The sequence below is a fragment of the Lycorma delicatula genome, chromosome 3 (assembly GCF_047948215.1).
Source record: "Lycorma delicatula isolate Av1 chromosome 3, ASM4794821v1, whole genome shotgun sequence".
NCBI classification, from domain to species: domain Eukaryota; kingdom Metazoa; phylum Arthropoda; class Insecta; order Hemiptera; family Fulgoridae; genus Lycorma; species Lycorma delicatula.
In genome coordinates this window covers 98,105,301-98,123,850 of record NC_134457.1, presented here as the reverse complement: position 1 = coordinate 98,123,850, position 18,550 = coordinate 98,105,301, and the positions used below count along the sequence as shown (strand labels likewise).

General features: G+C 28.0%; 1 protein-coding gene across 1 annotated transcript in view; it reads right to left on the bottom strand.

Annotated features, from left to right (window-relative positions):
- The window catches only part of LOC142321810 (putative cytochrome P450 6a13), a 34,456-nt gene extending 16,558 nt beyond the window's left edge, over positions 1-17,898 (bottom strand). The window contains exon 1 of the mRNA XM_075360216.1: positions 16,857-17,898. Within this exon, the coding sequence (XP_075216331.1) occupies positions 16,857-17,871 (1,015 nt within the window). The 5' untranslated portion in view covers positions 17,872-17,898. The remainder of the gene's footprint in view (positions 1-16,856) is intronic.
- Positions 17,899-18,550: the final 652 nt, after the last annotated feature.

Here is an 18,550-nt window from a genome sequence, read left to right as displayed (position 1 = left end):
TTTATGAAGTCGACTTTTTTTATGAAGTACATCTTTGTTCTTACTACAACCCAGAAATAATGAAATCCATATTTGTTATTGATTATTTTGTTATCCTTGATCAGGGAAGCATAATTAAAAGTGCTTAAATACACTTTAATATCTTTATTAACTTTGAGTTTTGTTATTACATAAATTTTACTTCCAGATTTTGAAATTTGAAGGGTTTCATTGCCATAAATTTTCTTGACTAATGAATAAAAATAATCTTCAATAATTCAAAATATATATTAAGAAATGTAAATATTTAGATTTGTTAAGTGCTAATAGGAGGATGATTCTTCAGAAGAACATTAATTGTACAATCTTAGCTTACATTTTTAAGACACAAATAATACTATTAAAAAGAAAATCTATATAAAAATTATACTTCTCTAGTTTCATTATATATATATATATATTTTTTTTTTTTTTTTTTTTTAAATTGACCTTTAAACAGGCATGCTCAGAAACTAGACTAAACAACGTACATTTATTTTGATATTACATGGATGCTGGCATATAAGCTTCCATATTTTTACTTCCTTCTCACTGAACTTTTTTATGTCCATTAATTCTGTATCAGCCATCTAGAAATTTCTTTTCTTAAAAATGGAATAAACAGTATCTTAATACAACTTGGAAATATTCTACTACTCGTATCCCCTATTAGATCTGAATGCTTAAGTATTTATCAAAATATTCATTTTCTCTTAATTTAACTGATGTTTGTTTTTAATAAATTTGTTACGCATATTTTTTTATTACATTTTTATTGTTTTACATAGTTTTATAGATCTGCATGAATTTTTTAAGTAATTACATCCTAATGAAGAAAATCGTATTTTAGTAGTGAGTTGAATTAAGTGAACATTCAAATTAGGCTGTGATAGTGACTTTAAACAAAGGAGTGCTCTAGTTTCAAATTCAAATTTTTATGAAAGCGACGATTAAAGTTTCAAAATGAGATTTTGAGACGTAACGATTGTAGAACCCAAAGAAAAACAGGGAGTTGAACTAAAGGAAATAGAGGTAGGTATATTAAAAATTAGATAAAAAGAGAAATTTTTGTACTGTTTGTAAGGCTTTATTTAATCGGTACGAAAAGTGAAAATTTCAATAATATATTAAAGTTTTGATGAGATACAAAACTGATTATTGTTTTTATTGGTTATAAAAATATTGTTTTTGTAAGATACAAAAGATTTCATAACAAAAGCTTAACTTGTATGAAACAAAGGAAGATAAGCTAAAACTATTTTTACTGAATTTATGAAAAAAATTGTAAAGAATCTATAGTGTTAAGTTATACAAGTATAATATCGGCTTCAACAGTCGAACCATTACATTTACCTTCCACCTGTCTTGCCTCACAACATTATCAGTTCCTACTTGTGATTTTTGTTTAATTGTAGCCCTTAAGCAAACCGATTATGGATATTTGTCAAAACATTTTCTACTTGAAAACAGAGTGATTAATTTTTAAAAGTGTACTTTGGTGATTCTTTTTAGTTTTGTTTAGGAAATTATTTTAAAATTATGATTAAAGATAATTGGATTATTGTTTAATTTGTTTTAAAATTTCATTGAGTATTATTTTAATTGTTTAAAATGGATGGGTGTGATTATTCTGATGAATAGCCATATACACCGACTCAAATTAAAAGCTTCTTATAAAAATAAAGACCTTAGAAAACAAACTAAAAAAACCACAATGCTGATGGATATAAGTTTTTCAAAATTTGACTGATATAACAAACTTCTCACAATTGCAAAAACCGATTGCTGAAGTTCGTGATGTAAGTGCAAAGTAAAAAAAAAATGAATATCAAATACAAATATCCCATCTTTTGATAGTCCAACAAAACTCTAATAAAAGAAAATAAAGTTACGGAACTAAACTATTTTGATGAATGTTCCTAATGAGGTATAGTTTTAAGCTTTTAAAACGACCGCGGTGAATATATAACTGCTTAAAAACTTGAGCAAATGTGAAAAAAAAACTAAATTTTAACAGCTCTAAACTATCGGTTTAGCATATTCTTAAAGAAAATAGGTTTTAATATAGAAAGTGAATTGAAAGGAAATTCTTAACTGAACAGCCAGACATATATCTGTACAAAAAAGATTTCTGAGAAAATGCAACAGAGAATTTTCATATAGGAAGATCTATTTATTTAAACAACACGTGGTTAAACAATAATCATTCCAGACCGTGAATTTAAAAACAGAGAAATAAATACGTCCTGAAATGGCGGTAGGTAAACATTACTGCATGTTGGTTCAACAAAAACTAGATTTCTAAAAAAGTAAAACTATTTATAGTATTTAGTTCAAAATTAAATCTGTGAATGCTTGCTATTATTCGGAAATTAATGTTCAATTGTTTACAGAGTTGTTTAAAAATATTTTATGCTTGTTAAAAAAACGATCGTTTTCTGTTATGGATAATGCCAGCCACAGTTCTGTTAGAGCAAAACGTGTACCTCGTTCCTACTAGATAAAGGCCGACATTCAGCTCTTGATATGACAAAAAAGGGTCAGAATCTGTCACCCGCCCGTAAAACTTAAACCTTTCTGTATAGCAGTGTACAGTTTTAACAACATATTTAAATACACTGGAACATGTTTTTAAAGTAATAATAAGCTGCTTTGCCGCGAGATCTTATCTCGTGTACATTGCCCATTACCTAAAAGCGACAAAGCAAGTTCTGACTGGCCACACAAATGTAGTTTGTGCATGTCAGTGTTCAGCAATTGTATGTGTTTAGTCTGTTATAGAACCTCCTAATAATAGTTTCGAGGTTATGAATTGTGTAAATCTAAAGAAGCATTAAGTTACAACAAAGTGCCGAAAGAGAAAAGGTGTAAAAATGACCACGACATGGTTTTAATATTATGGACACTAGAGAAAGGAGGCGTTGCTCTAAAAATGTTACAAAAACTTTTCAGTTGCTTGTTAATATAGGTTGTTGGTCAATTCAAATTGGGTTTTATAACAATTTGAATTGTTATAAAACCCACTGTTTTAATTGGGTGTTTTAATTTAGTAAAGGAGTTTTAAGTTAACTTTAGGAGAATTTTGCAAACAAGATTTGGTGATTAATCACTACTGTACCGTGTGTTGAATGAGAAAACTATTTACGAGAGTTTTTGCAGAAAAATTCTTAGTTTCTTCTCAAGTTATAGGAGGGCTTGAAATCGATGACTCCATGTTCACTAAACGAAAGTACAATGTTGACCGTGTACCTAAAAAGCAGTGGGTGATTTAGTGACGTTTGTCGCGAGACTAGATAATGCTTTTTATTCGTCGTTGAAGAAGGATCAATTGCTACATATTGCCTGTCATTGTTGTTAATATTTTTCCAGGATTTCTTATAATTTCTCATTAATGGGTGCATAAAACAGCATAAGGTGCTAAGCTACAGTTACAATACCGTTAACCATAGTCGCAATTTCATTGATCCGATCACAGGTGCTCATAGAAATACAGTAGTGGACCTGGGGGGGGGGAACGAAATCATCTTTTAGGCGTCGTTTTGACAATATTGGACAACCACCTGTGTGAATTTATGTGACGGAAACAACTTCAGGGGGACAATCCTTTCAAAAAAGCAGTAGAAGATATTACTTGCTTTTGGCCTCGTCAGTAATGTGAGCTGTAGTAATTTTATATACTTTCACATTGTATTCATTAAATTTGTTTTTATTTTCCACTACTTCATAGTTTTCATAATTTTTTTCTTATTTTGTAGTTTTATAAGCATCAACAATAGGAAAAACTTTAAATTTTGTAAGCAGATAACAGATTCTAACAAAAAGGTTACGATTTTGTACTACAGAAACAAGAGCAGAGTTATTTTACAGGATGAAATTAAAAATGCACCATGAGTTAAATCAAATTAGATCAATTGGCGTTTGAAATGGGACATGAAGTTATTTGTTTATATCCTGTTATTTACATTATAACCCAATAGAAATTATATCTGCGCAAGTGAAGGAGGCTGGCAAATAACACATTTAAAATTGTTGAGGCGGGAAAAATAAATTATGAAGTTCTAAATAAAATTGCTATAGAAGTCATACGGAAAAGTTTATAGAAAAAAACTTCAAAAATCAATGAATATTGGACGACTTAATTGACCAACTCTCACATTAATTTGTCTCGCAGAGAACAATTCAGATGAAGAACGAGACGATTCAGAAAATTTTAAAGATGCTTAATTTAGTTATGTATTAAAGTAAATGTAAATTACTAAATTCGTTAGTTCCTTAATTAAACAATCTTTAAATTACCTGCTAATTTATAACGCTACTGTACTGTTCGAAATAAGATTAGAGTACTTTTTGTAAATAAATCCCTCTTTATAAATAAAGCTATATTTTATTATATAATGGTAATGAAATATAATTTAAAAATGAAAATGTTTAATCTAAGTTTTTTAAGAGCAATTAAATTACATGTTGAAAATTTCATTGTGTGTAGGAAAAATTATGCGCATCAACATAGTATATATAGACGCCAAGTTTTATAGTAACAAGAAATAAATATATAATTCGTTTAGATCTATTTTGTTTTTTTGTTATACATCGTATATTTAAATGCACCACGATGAGTTAATTCTACGTTTTGAATGAAAGTATGTTTGTTATATATCCTTACTTCAGTAGAAACCGGTTTTTAGGAAAATAGCAAACATCAAGGAATGTAGACCGGTATAAAAATTATTATGAATTGTATGAATCAGTCTAACGAATCGTCAATACAGCTTACCTTATTTACTAAAACTAGGCTTATAAATCTTGGTATAATGCATAGCGAATTATAACGGTAAATTAAAAATTTTAAATATTCCAGGACTGGTAAATTTTCTACTACGTACTAAAAAATTCAGTTAAATATCAATTTATAAGTGTAACAATGCTTAATTATCATGGTTTTTAAACTATTAACAAACTAACAAAATAATAAATATATATAATAATAATCACTTTTTTAAATCATGAAAAACAGAAAATATATGTACTGTATACAACACCCACCGATTGCTATCAGAAGGATTAATTTTTTTTTCATATTTCCTCTAGTCTCCGTATATTAATTAGTACCTACATCCAAAATAAGGTCCTAGAACTTTTTCCACCATTTCATCTTTGGTGTTACCTAGAAGATTGCAAGCTAATATCCTTGATATGAGCCCTTAGTTGAACCCAAAAAAAATTTTTACCCCCTCCTCATATCAAGCTAGGACTAATGAAACATTTTGTAAAAGCAATGACGAAGGATGGTCCCGGATTTTTGTAAATCAAGCAAAAATTTTCGAATCTAAGTGAAGGAAAAACGTACGTCGTTGTGAAACGTACTTCAGAGTACTTCAAGATCTGCCCGAACTTGCTCATTTCCCAATCTATCTACTATACTTGAGAAATATTTATAACAGAACCTTGGAATTTCAGTTTGACTATTTTTTTCTATTAATTTGAGATGGACATCTTCCTAGTTGTTCAATATTTATACAATGAGGTAGATGTTGCCATTATTTTACGTTTATCTTTAATCGGTTGTTATTTTGTGTTTTATTTTCTCACACTTGCGTTCATAAACACTAGTTTTACTTAGAAAATCCTTTCATAACTTATATTATCATGCGGTAAATACTAAAAATATTGAATTTTTTCCGTTCAACTGTTTATCTTCTACCATACCTTTAAGACACTGAATAAAAGGCTGGTATTACATTTAGTTTATTGATAAAATTTTTAAATCGCATGCTCCACCAGCACATATATAATTTTAAATATAACATTTTACTACGCTGTATAATCTTTATTATATCTACACTGTTTTTTTTTAGTTTTATAAATTATTTTTTATTTTACTGTTTCACTTAATTACATAAAATCAGTGTAATTTTTTCATTTTTACAGAATGAGTTATGAATTTACTTACATTTTTTGTGAAATTAAATACGAAATTCTTAAATAAGAATGATATTTTCGATACCAAATCCAAAATCAATATAGATGAAATATTAAACGGCTGTTATGATTTTTTGTCTTTTTTCTATTTTTGCCTCACATAAAAACAGAAAAACGGGTACTAATATTATCTAAAACATAAATTTATAAAACATTCCTGATTTCTGATGGGTTGACCTATGTCAGATGGACGTCATGTCAGACCCATGTCAGATCTTGACGTTAATCGGTTGTTAAAGATACTTACTAGCAACCTCTATACGGATGAAAATTATACATCAAATGAATTCTATAATAATTTCACCTGTTTCTTTCCATTAAATTCATAAATATTACAGCATTTACTTTTCGACAATTACAAAAAGTAATAATTAAAAGTAATAATTATTTTATTTATTTATCGTTAAAGTAATAACATTTCACTTTTTTTTAAATAAAAATAGTTACTTGATTCAATTATAGTTACTAATGGCGGCGAGAATGAATTTTTATAGTGAATGAAAAAAAGCCAAACTTACAAGAATTTGAACCCTTAGATTAATGATGATAATAAGGTATTATCATATATTTAGTGAATGATATTCACGGTACGCCTGCTATATATATTTATTAAGCTATCCTATACAGGAAGTAAGTATAAGAATATTTTATTTTTACATACAATTATCATAAACATTTAAAAATAAGAAAATATAAATTATTTATCCTTTATTTAATTTATGCTGGAATGTTGTAAATATTGGCTTATCTCATAAAGAGGAAAAATGAGTACACTTTACGTGATTGTTCAAACTATGTGGTTTGAAATTTTATTATTAGTTACGTCATTAATAATTTTCTACAATTATACAATAGAAACGTATGAGTGAGGAAAAAAGTATACAAATCCTCATTTTTCGGAGCATCGATATGTTATTTAATATTGTACTTTGGAAAATTGCCAGTGAAAAAAATATTTTTTTAAAAATTAAATAATTAATTACTTACTAAACTTATAACATAAAAATATTGCGCAGTTTTGATAAGATACTTTATAACACACAATATAATTACTTTTTATTGTTAATTTTAAATAAATGATAATGACTGATTAATTAATTATTAATTTAAACAAATCTAGAACAAAGCTATTTTAAAAACACTTTAATGACACCGATAAACAAAGAGGTTTTTTATGCTTCTCTAAGTGTGATACCATTTCTTGAATTGCTTTTTTGCATACATTACAGATCTGTAAATACAATTTTTCTACCACCCTTAGTTTTAAATTATGATTCAAAAAAATTAAGGGAAAATAAAGTTTAAACTTGTAAAATTTTAATTTTGCATGGCCATACCTGTGTTAGAATGATTTCGCTGATGCGTTTCTTTTATAAATAGCCTCAGGCACATCTCGAATTAATGTCCAACAGTAATCGGCTAGCATTGTCAGTATTCCATTTCTCTTTACAGCGACTTTCCATCACCGAAATGTCTTGGTGGAAACGTTCACCGTGTTCATCGCTTACGTCTCCGAGGTTGTCCGGGAAAAATCCAGATGTGAGTGGAGGAAATGTATTTTCAAAGACATACTACATCCCATAGCTCTGTTGAAGTACGAAGTTGCTTAACGATATCGTGGTAATTGTCGGATTTTTGTTTGCCGAGAAAAGTTTTGCAAACGTCTTTAAATGAAGCCCAAGCTGCAATTTCTACATTATTTAATATCGAGTTAAATACATCATCTTTGACCAACTCTCTTATTTGAGAACCAACAAATATTCCTTTAATTTTTCCTTCACTTACATTCGGAAATTTCTGCTTGATGTATAAAAATCCGGGAATATCCTTCGTCATTGCTTTTACAAAATGTTTCATTAGTCCTAGTTTGATATAGTGACGGGGTAAAAATATTTTTTTGGGTTCAACTAAGGGCTCGTGAATAATATTTGTCCCATTTGGAGTTAAGTTGTCTCGTTTCTTTCATTCTTTGGTAACATAATGTTTATCCGTAGCTCGGCTGTCCCATTCGCAAAGAAAACACATACACTTAGTGTAGCCTAACTGCATGTCTAATAAAATAGCTAGCTATGAATTTCAGATCACCACAAATGTTCCAGCTATGCTCTTTATAATTTTTTTTTCAAGGACGTTTTTCATCACACCATTTGTCTATTTCAAATTAATATCATAAGCGATTGGTGTCGAAGGATATTTGTTACCCTTGAGTAGTAAAACCACTTTTAAACTATACTTGGACGAATCTATGAAAAGGCGCTAGTCCTCAGGTTTATGAACTTTCCTAAGTGCAACATAAGCTCATCAATATTTTTGCAATAAAGCAAATTATTTTCATCAATAAAGTACTGAGAAAGTTCTTTTTGTCGGCTTCAAAAGTCCGAAAATTTTGTATTTTTTATTTTAAGTAAATTCGATCCTAAAAGTTCAGCCTGATTTTTTGATAGATTTAAATCCTTAATTAAGTCATTAAATTCACCTTGTGATACAAGATGTGACTTATTGGAAGATAAATCAAAATCATTGTTGTCTTCTTCAGTACTGCCTGATTCTTCATCGTTGCTTTCGAAACATACATTCACAGGTGGCTAGGAAATGGAATAATTTCACTGTGAAATACAGATCTGATTTCAGATTGCAATGAAAGATATTTTATATGTTTAGATTTTTTTAGAAATTCCAGATACACTTGTTAAACAAAAGTAACAATCTGTTACATGATCCTTTGGTTCACGCCAAATCATTGGTACACCAAATGGCAAAGCCTTCCGTGTACCTTTCAGCCATCCTCTTAAATATACAGAACAATTAATGCATACTATATGAGGAGCCCATTTCTTATCCTTATCACCAATTTTACACTGAAAGTACAAATGATATGCTTTTTTTAATTAAAGGTGTAATGCTTTTTCTATCTTCTTTCTTTTTCCTGTTTTTAGCCTCCTGTAATTATCGTTCAGACAATACTTCAGAGGATGGATGAGGATGATACGTATGAGTGCAAATGAAGTGTAGTCTTGTACAGTCTTAATGCGACCATTCCTGAGATGTGTGGTTAATTCAAACCCAACCACCAAAGAACACCGGTATCCACGATCTAGTATTCAAATCCGTGTAAAAATAACTGACTTTACTAGGACGTGAGCGCTGGAACTCTCGACTTCAAATCAGTTGATTTGGGAAGACGCGTTCACCACTAGACCAACCCGGTGGGTTAATTTTTTTCTATCTGATTTTACGGTAAACTCACCACATACATAACAAAAGGCATCCACCGCCTTTTGTTATGTATGTGTATTATGACACTGCACTGTGAACAAACTTAAGACGGCAGTAAGAATGAACAAAATTAATTCATTCCTAAGTCCAGTGCTTAATACAAACAACACAGATGTGTGTTTAGCTACATGTTTTGACCTGTGCAGACACGATTAATCTTGTCCATGAAGGCTCACTCTTCAATATTAGATATGATGTCATAATTTTTTACTATGATGTGATTTAATTCTTTGTCTAGTATTGTTTATTTATAGCTTACAATTTATGTTAACAAAGTTAAACAATAAAAAATGGGCTAACAAAATACAATATAGGAGCTTAAAATGCTAACTATACGTTGAAAAATGAAAAATTTCTTAAATTAAAATTTAATTTTTTTTTCAAAAATGGTGAGTGATAGAAATATTCTGAGTTTATATTCGTTTTCAGCATCAAAAACTAGATTAAAATCATGTATTGCATGTTAGGAAACAAAAATTATGTTTATCAGTTTAATCTTATAAAAATGATGAATGATTTGATTAAAAGCTGAAAATTAACATATATTCGTGAAAGAAATTAATTTTGAATTCTTCGCAACAAGTCAGTTAAAATGTAAGTATTGATGGTAATTTATATATCTCCTTTTGTTCCTCTGAAACCTTTCTACATAAAATACTATTGGAAGCTTTTTAAAAATTTCTAATAAATTCAGTCCATACTATGTTTTAATGTTACTCTTTGAACAATTACTCTATGTGACGAATACACAATTTACTAATTTTATTAACTTATTTTGCGTTAGCAGGACTGAGTATTTCTATCTCTCAACCATCTAGAATTAGAAATACCTCGGCCAGCTGTAGTGACAATTTTTATAAATTTAAAGAAAATGTTCGATTCTTCTACACAGATTACGGTGTTTCAGATCACAGTTGTCAAATTTCGGTACGGTTATTTATGAATGAAAGATATTTAAAACTTTTTTCTTATAAAAAGATAATCAAAAAGAAACTCAGTAATTTGAGAACCTTATTCTGAGAAATAAAATTAGCTTTGATGAAAAATTTAACAATTTTCGTAACTTTTTCAGGTCTTCTTACAAACTTGTCTTTTATTAAAAAAAAAAAAAATTAATATAAAAAGAAGAACTCCTTTAGTAATAAATGATTATTAATAATATTAGCTCTACGCTAAAATATCTCCTAGAAATATCTAAATATAATTATTTGAAAAATTACAAATCTAATTTTCCAAAAGTTGTTCGTAATGCTAAAAGATTATATTTTGATAATTTAATATCTAATTCAAACAATAAATCTAATACTACGTAGAGAATTATCATAAGGTAAAACGGATTTGGACTGAAGCAAAAATATAAAGTATTTAACTTCCGTTATATCATTCCCATTTACCACATATTATTCATTATCTCATTATGCAGTAGAGAAAATTAATAATGTTTTCTAGTATTTCAGATAATAATAATAATAATTACACCAGTCCAAACAAAGCCATTCACCTTGAAAAAATTTGTTGATGAATCAATATTTTTACTTCCTTTGATACCCAAGAAGTTAAAACAAATGAGCACTTTTCTGTAAGCTCCCTTTAATATATTTTTTGCGGGGCCTCTTTTGCAAGTTTGATGCTAACTTCAGTTCTTCTTCTATAACTTCACATTTATGTATTTCCACACGAAAATATCTTGTGGTAAAAATGAGAGTATCATTTAATAAGTGGTTTCATAAAACTTTAATCATATGTGACATTTCAACGAATACCCAAATCTTTTAATGGGCTCCCCGAAAATACTGATGTTTTCGTCGTTGAAATGTCTAGACACCTATAAGCTCTCTGATTTCTACCAGCCATCGCTGAAGACTGCAACAACAGAATCCAGATTTAGATAATTTATAAATAATTTCAAAAAGAATACCTTTTGTCATTTTCTGATCGAAATCATACTACGCAGGCTACTTTCAGTTCAGTTTTAATGACATTAAACTTGTGTATTAGAATATAAATTAAGTACTTCATACTTTTGATCGTATGACCTTCGACTATCCAAACTTACCTCATCGAAAAAAAGAATCTTTATTTTTGTCTGAAAATATCATTGATTCTCCTTCTGTTATCATTGCTGATAACGAATTTTATTGGAATCCAGGCAAAAAGTTAAAATTAATAGTTCATTTACATGACCTTAAAATTTCTAGGAATTTTACGTTTCTTCTAAAAATTTGAACGATCTGCGAGGCAGCGATCATAAAACTAGTGCTGCTATAATATCTTCATTTTTCCATCTATTTGTTTTTTTATTTCCTAAATACATCTTTATTTGAACCAGGAATAAATATCTCTTTAAGCTTTCTTCCTATGGCTTTTTCCTTTGTCATAATCAGTGATTTCATGCGTTTAATCTTTTCCTTAATTTTTTTTTTTGTAATTTGATTATCTCTTTCGTCGCAGTTTTTTTCTAAGAAACCACTTTCTATCTTGCTTGTTTCTCAACCTTTTCTTTAACCTTTAATTTTCATCAGCCAGTGTATTTTTTTTTAGATTTTTAAAAATTCAAGTTACCTTGAATTCATTGGTTTTCAACCCCCGTCTTCTTCTACCTCTACTCCTTTCAATTTTCAATAATTTGTTCAATCACTCGTTTTCTTTCTCACTAGCTTTTCCTTTCACTCCTGTACTTTTTTTTTACAGAATGGTAATTTGGGAGAAAGAAGTAAAACAGCATCTTCTTTATGTGATTTTTTTTCTGGCTTCCTAACTTTAGTCCTTTTTTGTTGCTGAAAAGTGCCTCGGCCAGATCCTAGGATTATTAAAAATGAACAAATCAATTCGTTAGGAAAAATTGACCTAATTTTTTTTTAAATCCATCCTTTTTACTTCCTTGTACAAAGTAAAGGAAGTATTGTAATCTCGAAAAATTTGGGTTTTCAGATTTCAACAGAAATATCCATTTTTGACCATCCCTGAATCCATTTTGACTAGTTACGTGACGTCTGTACGTATCTCGCATAACTGAAAAACGATTAGTCGTAGGATGTTGAAATTTTGGATTTAGGTCTGTTACAACATCTAGTCGTGCACCTCCCGTTTTGATTGCAATCGACTGGACCAAAAGTGTCTAAAAAACGCCTAAAATCCAAACAAATTTGGATTTTGGATTTTCTCTTAACTGCAGTAATAAGCCCTCACTGAGAGCTTTTCAACGATATATTGTAAGTGGTACTTATTTTCATTGGTTCCAGAGTTATAGCCAAATAAAATGTTGCATGTATTCCACCTCAATTTTCCTGTTAAGTAGACAGTAGTTTTTTTTTTTTTTTTATTGAAAAAACACAAAATAGCAAACAGATGGAAGATAAAGCAAGGCAGGACATATGTTCACATAGAATTGTTTAGTTTATTTTGATGTCCTAAATCAATCCCTTAAATTTTGGCCAGCACCTCCCGGGATGACTGCATATCTCAACTTTCTTGAAGGAATCTCTTTATGTTGATCAAGTGAAATTTTTTGTGTAGGTGGATGAATTCATAGATTTCTGTTTGAACTTTTTTATTTATTATTATGAGTAGTCTAAAAAAAGTAAGTATAATTATTTTTATAAATGGTTAAATAATAAGTGAATTGTTGAAGGATATATAAAATTCATAGCACACAAAAGCAAAATTATAACAATATAAATTAAAAGAAAAATATAATAATAAAAATTTATTTTTATTTATAAATAAATAAATGTTAAACTTTATTTTATTAAATCAGAGATGACAATAATGTAAAGTCTTTTATTATTTATTTATTTTATATATAAAGTTTATCTTTCGTACCAGTCCACAATTATTATAATATTTATATTATAATAAGGTAAAAAAACTTAAGTTTTCTTTGGTCAAAATTAACTTTTTTTAAATATTTAAAAAATTAATTAGTTAAAAATCAAGTTATTCTTACGTTTTTTAGTTAAAATATAAGTTTTTTTACTTTAAATATAAGTTAAAATTTATATTGCTTTTTAATTTTGACTTCATCTTTTTCATTGGAATGTCCCTGATACTCAACAACAAAAGAACTAACCCTTGCATCCAGTAATAATAAAAATTCAAGTACCATTTAAAAAGAGTATCTTTTAAAAGATTGCTCATCGTTTAAAAGTGAGCATCTTTAATAAATCTACTTACTTTTATAGGTAACAAAACAAAACCCCCTCTATTACTAGAGTACTATATTTCAATTATAAGAATGCAGGGTTCAAAATTCAAGGTATTATAGGATCACTAGCATTTTATTCTATCAAAGCTAATATATTAGTATACCAAACTAATATATCAAAGCTTCTGAGCTCCATTATAGATTAGTACTGATGTTTCAACCCTTGTAGTTATCCCAGATTATCGAAGATGTAACCAGTTTTAGAGCAGAAATCTTTCAAGCCTTATCTTCCCCTTATTACAATAGCCCTCTTTATTTTTCGATCAATAAATGCAAAATTAATAAAAGTACAAATTCTACTTTGAAATGAATCCCAATCATCTAAAAATAAAGTTGGAGCTTTCGTTTTAAGCATCCCTAGAATGGTGGATCATGATAAGAATACAAATCCTCTATTTTTCATGGATATTTCTAACATGTTGAATAAAAGCTATCCAACTGTTAGTATTTAATTTAATACTTAGAATTTCATCTAATAACACATGTTATTAAATAAAATACTAAATATTAGATCAGGTTAAACTTTTCAGGGAATTTCAGAAATTCCCTTTGTTCATAAGACTTCAAAAGGATGACTGAGTTAGTCTACCACATTGCTGGTAACTTGTCGCAAATCAGTTGTTTAACAGATAATTTTCAAAGTCAAAGGTACTGAGGTTTAAATCCTTATAAAAGTTAATTGATTTTATATGGATTTGAACACTGTACAGTGGATACTGTACTGATTGGGGTTCAATTAACCACATGTCTCAGAAATGTCGCCCTGAGTCTGTACAAGACTACACCTCATTTACATGTCATACATATCCTCATCTCATTAATCTGGGAGAGGAATTGCTTATTACAGATTGCCATGTACTAATTAGAAAATAAAATAAAAGGGTGAAACAATATAAAAGGAATTTTGTATTTCCTTTTTATATTACTAGTTCTGTTAGCATTTAAATCAATAAAAAATAACAAAAAAAAATCAATAAAAAATGTTGTATAAATTGGAAAATTTATACAAATTTAGACAAAATTTTGTCTATCATTAGATATACTTCAGTTAAACTGCAATTACATAAATGTGTCATCATAATAAGTTCAACATGGTTCATCCTATTTTACAAGTTTAAAAAACTTGTTTATAAATATTTAGCTAAATTAATAAAATATTAATTACATATATAACCTCTTACCCTTCAATCAGTCACATGCATTGGAATGTAGTGATGCTTTATTTTTCCAAATTTTTTCAGAGCACTAATATATGGAGGCGCAATACAAAGCCAAGAAAAATTGAAGATAAACAACTTATACTGACGAAGTATGTTAAGTTAATTTTGATTCTATTTTTTGTATATAATATGTGAAAATATAATCTTGTCACAAACCACTATGATGTAAAATCGATTTACACAAATTGGTTGCATACTTTTTTATAAACGTTTTAAAGAAATAATTAACTTTGTTAATAGGTTATTAATTCTTAGATTAAATATTATAATGAATTATACCTCTTTTATTATTTTTAATTTTTTATTAATTCATTTTTAATAACCCAAGACCACAAGGTACTTTAAATTAGCAGATACTGACGTAAACTTTTCATCAGATTGCATTTATTTATAAATATAACCTTCAAATGCACTTTTTAACTGAAAGGAGAATTAAAACATAATAATTGGTGATAATTAGCATTAATTTAATATTCAATAGTTTATGTTTTCAATTAATACTGGCATATTGCTACGATATTACTATTTTTTATCCAAGTACACTTCTGACAGATTAATATTATTTTTATATTTGTTTCAAAAAAGACAAGTTTTATCAACTTCTACCAATTTCCTTTTTTTACACTGTAGATACTTTTTGGGTTGTACTAATTGAATTAAGTTAAATTGTCTTCAATTCTTAATATTTCTTTTATATTTATTCACTAAAATACTTTCACATTAATATGAATTTTATAAGAAATAATATTCCCTAATCTCAAAATCAACTAGAGAATAAAACAAAAAAGTGTGTGTCACTTTTCAGACACGCATCTACTGACTTGGCCGAGGTACGATCCAGGGAAAAGTTTAATGGAAAAATTTTAGTTATTTGAAGAATTGTAAAAAGAATTTTAGCTTTTCTTAACTTCCCTCTTAAGCAAAAAAAAAAATAATAATATAAATTTTAAGCTGTTTGCAGTGTTTTAAGCTGTTGATATTCAAGTCTTAAGACTTAAATTTCAAGTAGCTGGGTGGAGGACAATCATCTTTTTGATCTGCAATGGTGAGGGTGTAATTTTTTATAATTGTTTACTTATTTAATGAATCGTACTGTAATGTTTTTGCTGTTTTTTTTAGATAAGAAAATTTGTTAATGGGTAAATGAAAAAATAAGTAAAACACAAATGATAATAATTTTCAAATTATTATTATTTAATGCTAGCCAAGTTCGGAAACAATGTTTCTGAAATCCTGCTAAATAATGTTGTAGCATATCTAACTCAGGATGAATATTATATATAAAAACAATAATATCCGATAAAATAATCAAATTACAACTTAGCAGTAATTTTTTAATAAACTTGGTCCATTGCTTCTACCGTAAGAAAAAATTTTTACGAGTTCAAAATAAGATTTTAATAAAATATTTAAAGAAACAAAAATTTAAGTAATATAGTTTTTAAACAACTAAGAAATTATTTTTCTAAATTTTTAACACCGTTCAAACTTTCCCGTAATAGAATACAACACAATTAACACCGAAAAAAGCAAAAAAAATATCGATAAAAACCTACTTCGCTATTCCTATTTCCCTTGAAAGAACCCACAAAACCATAGTAAAAACTTACTAAGTACAAAATTAATGGAAGAAAGAGAAATATTTATAGTTCAAATTAATACATAAAAATAATTATTATAGGAAACAATACTGATGCAAAGATGTAAACAAAAATAAATAAAATTGATTTAGAATAAAGTAATTTTGAAAATGTTAATTGATAAATATTTGAGTATATTTAAGAACGTTTTAATTGAGTATAGAGATAATTCGATGTTATCTAAATATTAATACTAATTTAGCAGAAAGTAATATTGTTTCGAAAAATATATCATTAATTTAAATAAATCTGTAAATTATTATAGATCGTTAGGTAATTTTCAAAATAAAAACAGTATCATTGAATTTTACTATTAGTATATTGTAATCTTACGTAAATATTCATAAATTACTATTTACGTAAATATAAGGTTTCTTTATTCTGAAGGACAACACTCTTTAATCTTATTATTTTTGAAAAATATAATATTTTATAAATAACCATTTGTGTGTGTTTATCAAGGCAATAACGTCAATAACATACTTGTAACAGAAAAATTAAATAAGAATCACTACTCACTTATCGACGATGAAGAGGAAGGTAAGTCCTCGTTTTGTTTCTGACCACGGTCACCCAGTGTCGGATGTGTGTCAAGGGACTTGCTTATGTTTTTTCCTTTAAACTCACTCTCTTCCTTCTCTGAAGTCATAAAAATTAACGTATCAAGAAAATTCTTCCGATCTTCTTTCATTGTCTTCTTCATAAAAATCAATTGTTTGGAAACGGTAGCGAAAAAATCTGTTACAATTCTACGGGCCACGGTCAAATTGAATAATTTATGGAACTCGGGATAAAGAAAACCCACAAAAACGTGTACAAGAAAATGATAACCGCTGAATACCTTTCTGGCGACTTTGAAGAATTCTGATTTTTCATCGTAATCGATGGCATTAGATTTAATACCGAAAGCGCATGAACAAACCACGTCGATCATATACCTTTCGCTAATGTTAATCGCATCAAATGTTCTGTCTTCCTTCCCTTTAATTTTAACTTCGTTATCATTTTCGATTTTATTTAACATTTTTTTAGCTAAATTATCCATTTCCGGTACCATACTTTTCAATTTATTTATACCGAAAGCGGTTTGTAATTTTGGTCTCACGGATTTCCAATTTTGACCGTTTATATGTATTAAATTTTTTGATAAAGGATCCGAATTTTCATTAGTATGAAAACCGCGGCTTATAAAATGACTGAAATCTGTTACTAATATTTTTTTAATCGATTCAGGATCGCGAACTATAATCGCTGGCGATGTAAATAAATAAATACCACCGTACGGTTTTCCGGATAAATCTTTATAAAGTCTATCGATTACTTCTAAATTTGATTTAAATAAATAATTTAATTTTACGTTACCGAAAAACGGTATGTAAGGTTTATTACAATACACACCACATTTTTGCCAATAATTATAATTTTTTGTTCCCGAATACCAAAATAATACTAATAATAATATGACAAAAGGTATCAATAAATCGTTACTTAATAAAAGTCGATTAAAAAAAGTTGTATAAAACGAAAAATTCATTATATCAATGATTATTGTACTACGTTCACTAACCGATAAACAAGTAGTGTAACTGCAAGAATTATTTCTGATGAAGTAAAAGACTGACGATCAGGTCACTTGTCGCAAGAACGCATACGTCACCATTACCACCACTATACTTATCTCTTAAATACAGTGAAGCAGCTATCATAACCAGTGACCATAATAATAATTAGAATACGTAACATTTCATTTCATTTAAACTTACTATCCTGATATATACATATTCAGCCAAGTTAAGCTTACAATATGGCTCAATGCTGGGCATTGAAATCATCACATAAAGAGTTGATTTATTTTATTTATTGCGATATTTTAATTTAGAGGCATGTAAAAAAAAAAAAGTTTAATCTCATTATATTACAAGAGATTTTTTTTATCATAAAAAAATTACCTCGATAAATGTGAAAATCAGATTACTAATTTAGAACATTTATCATGTACATTTTTAGTTTTCTTCTAATATGAAACAATATTTCATATCAGACAACCACTCATACCAAATTATATAAGAATAAAATATTTAAACAATTAATTAAGAATTTTTATTAATTAATGTATGTAAAATTATTACATATAAAATATAAAAAATGTATAAAATAAATCAATTCCTTTCGTAGTACTAAAGTTGTAATCAGATAAAAATAAAGTTGAAATA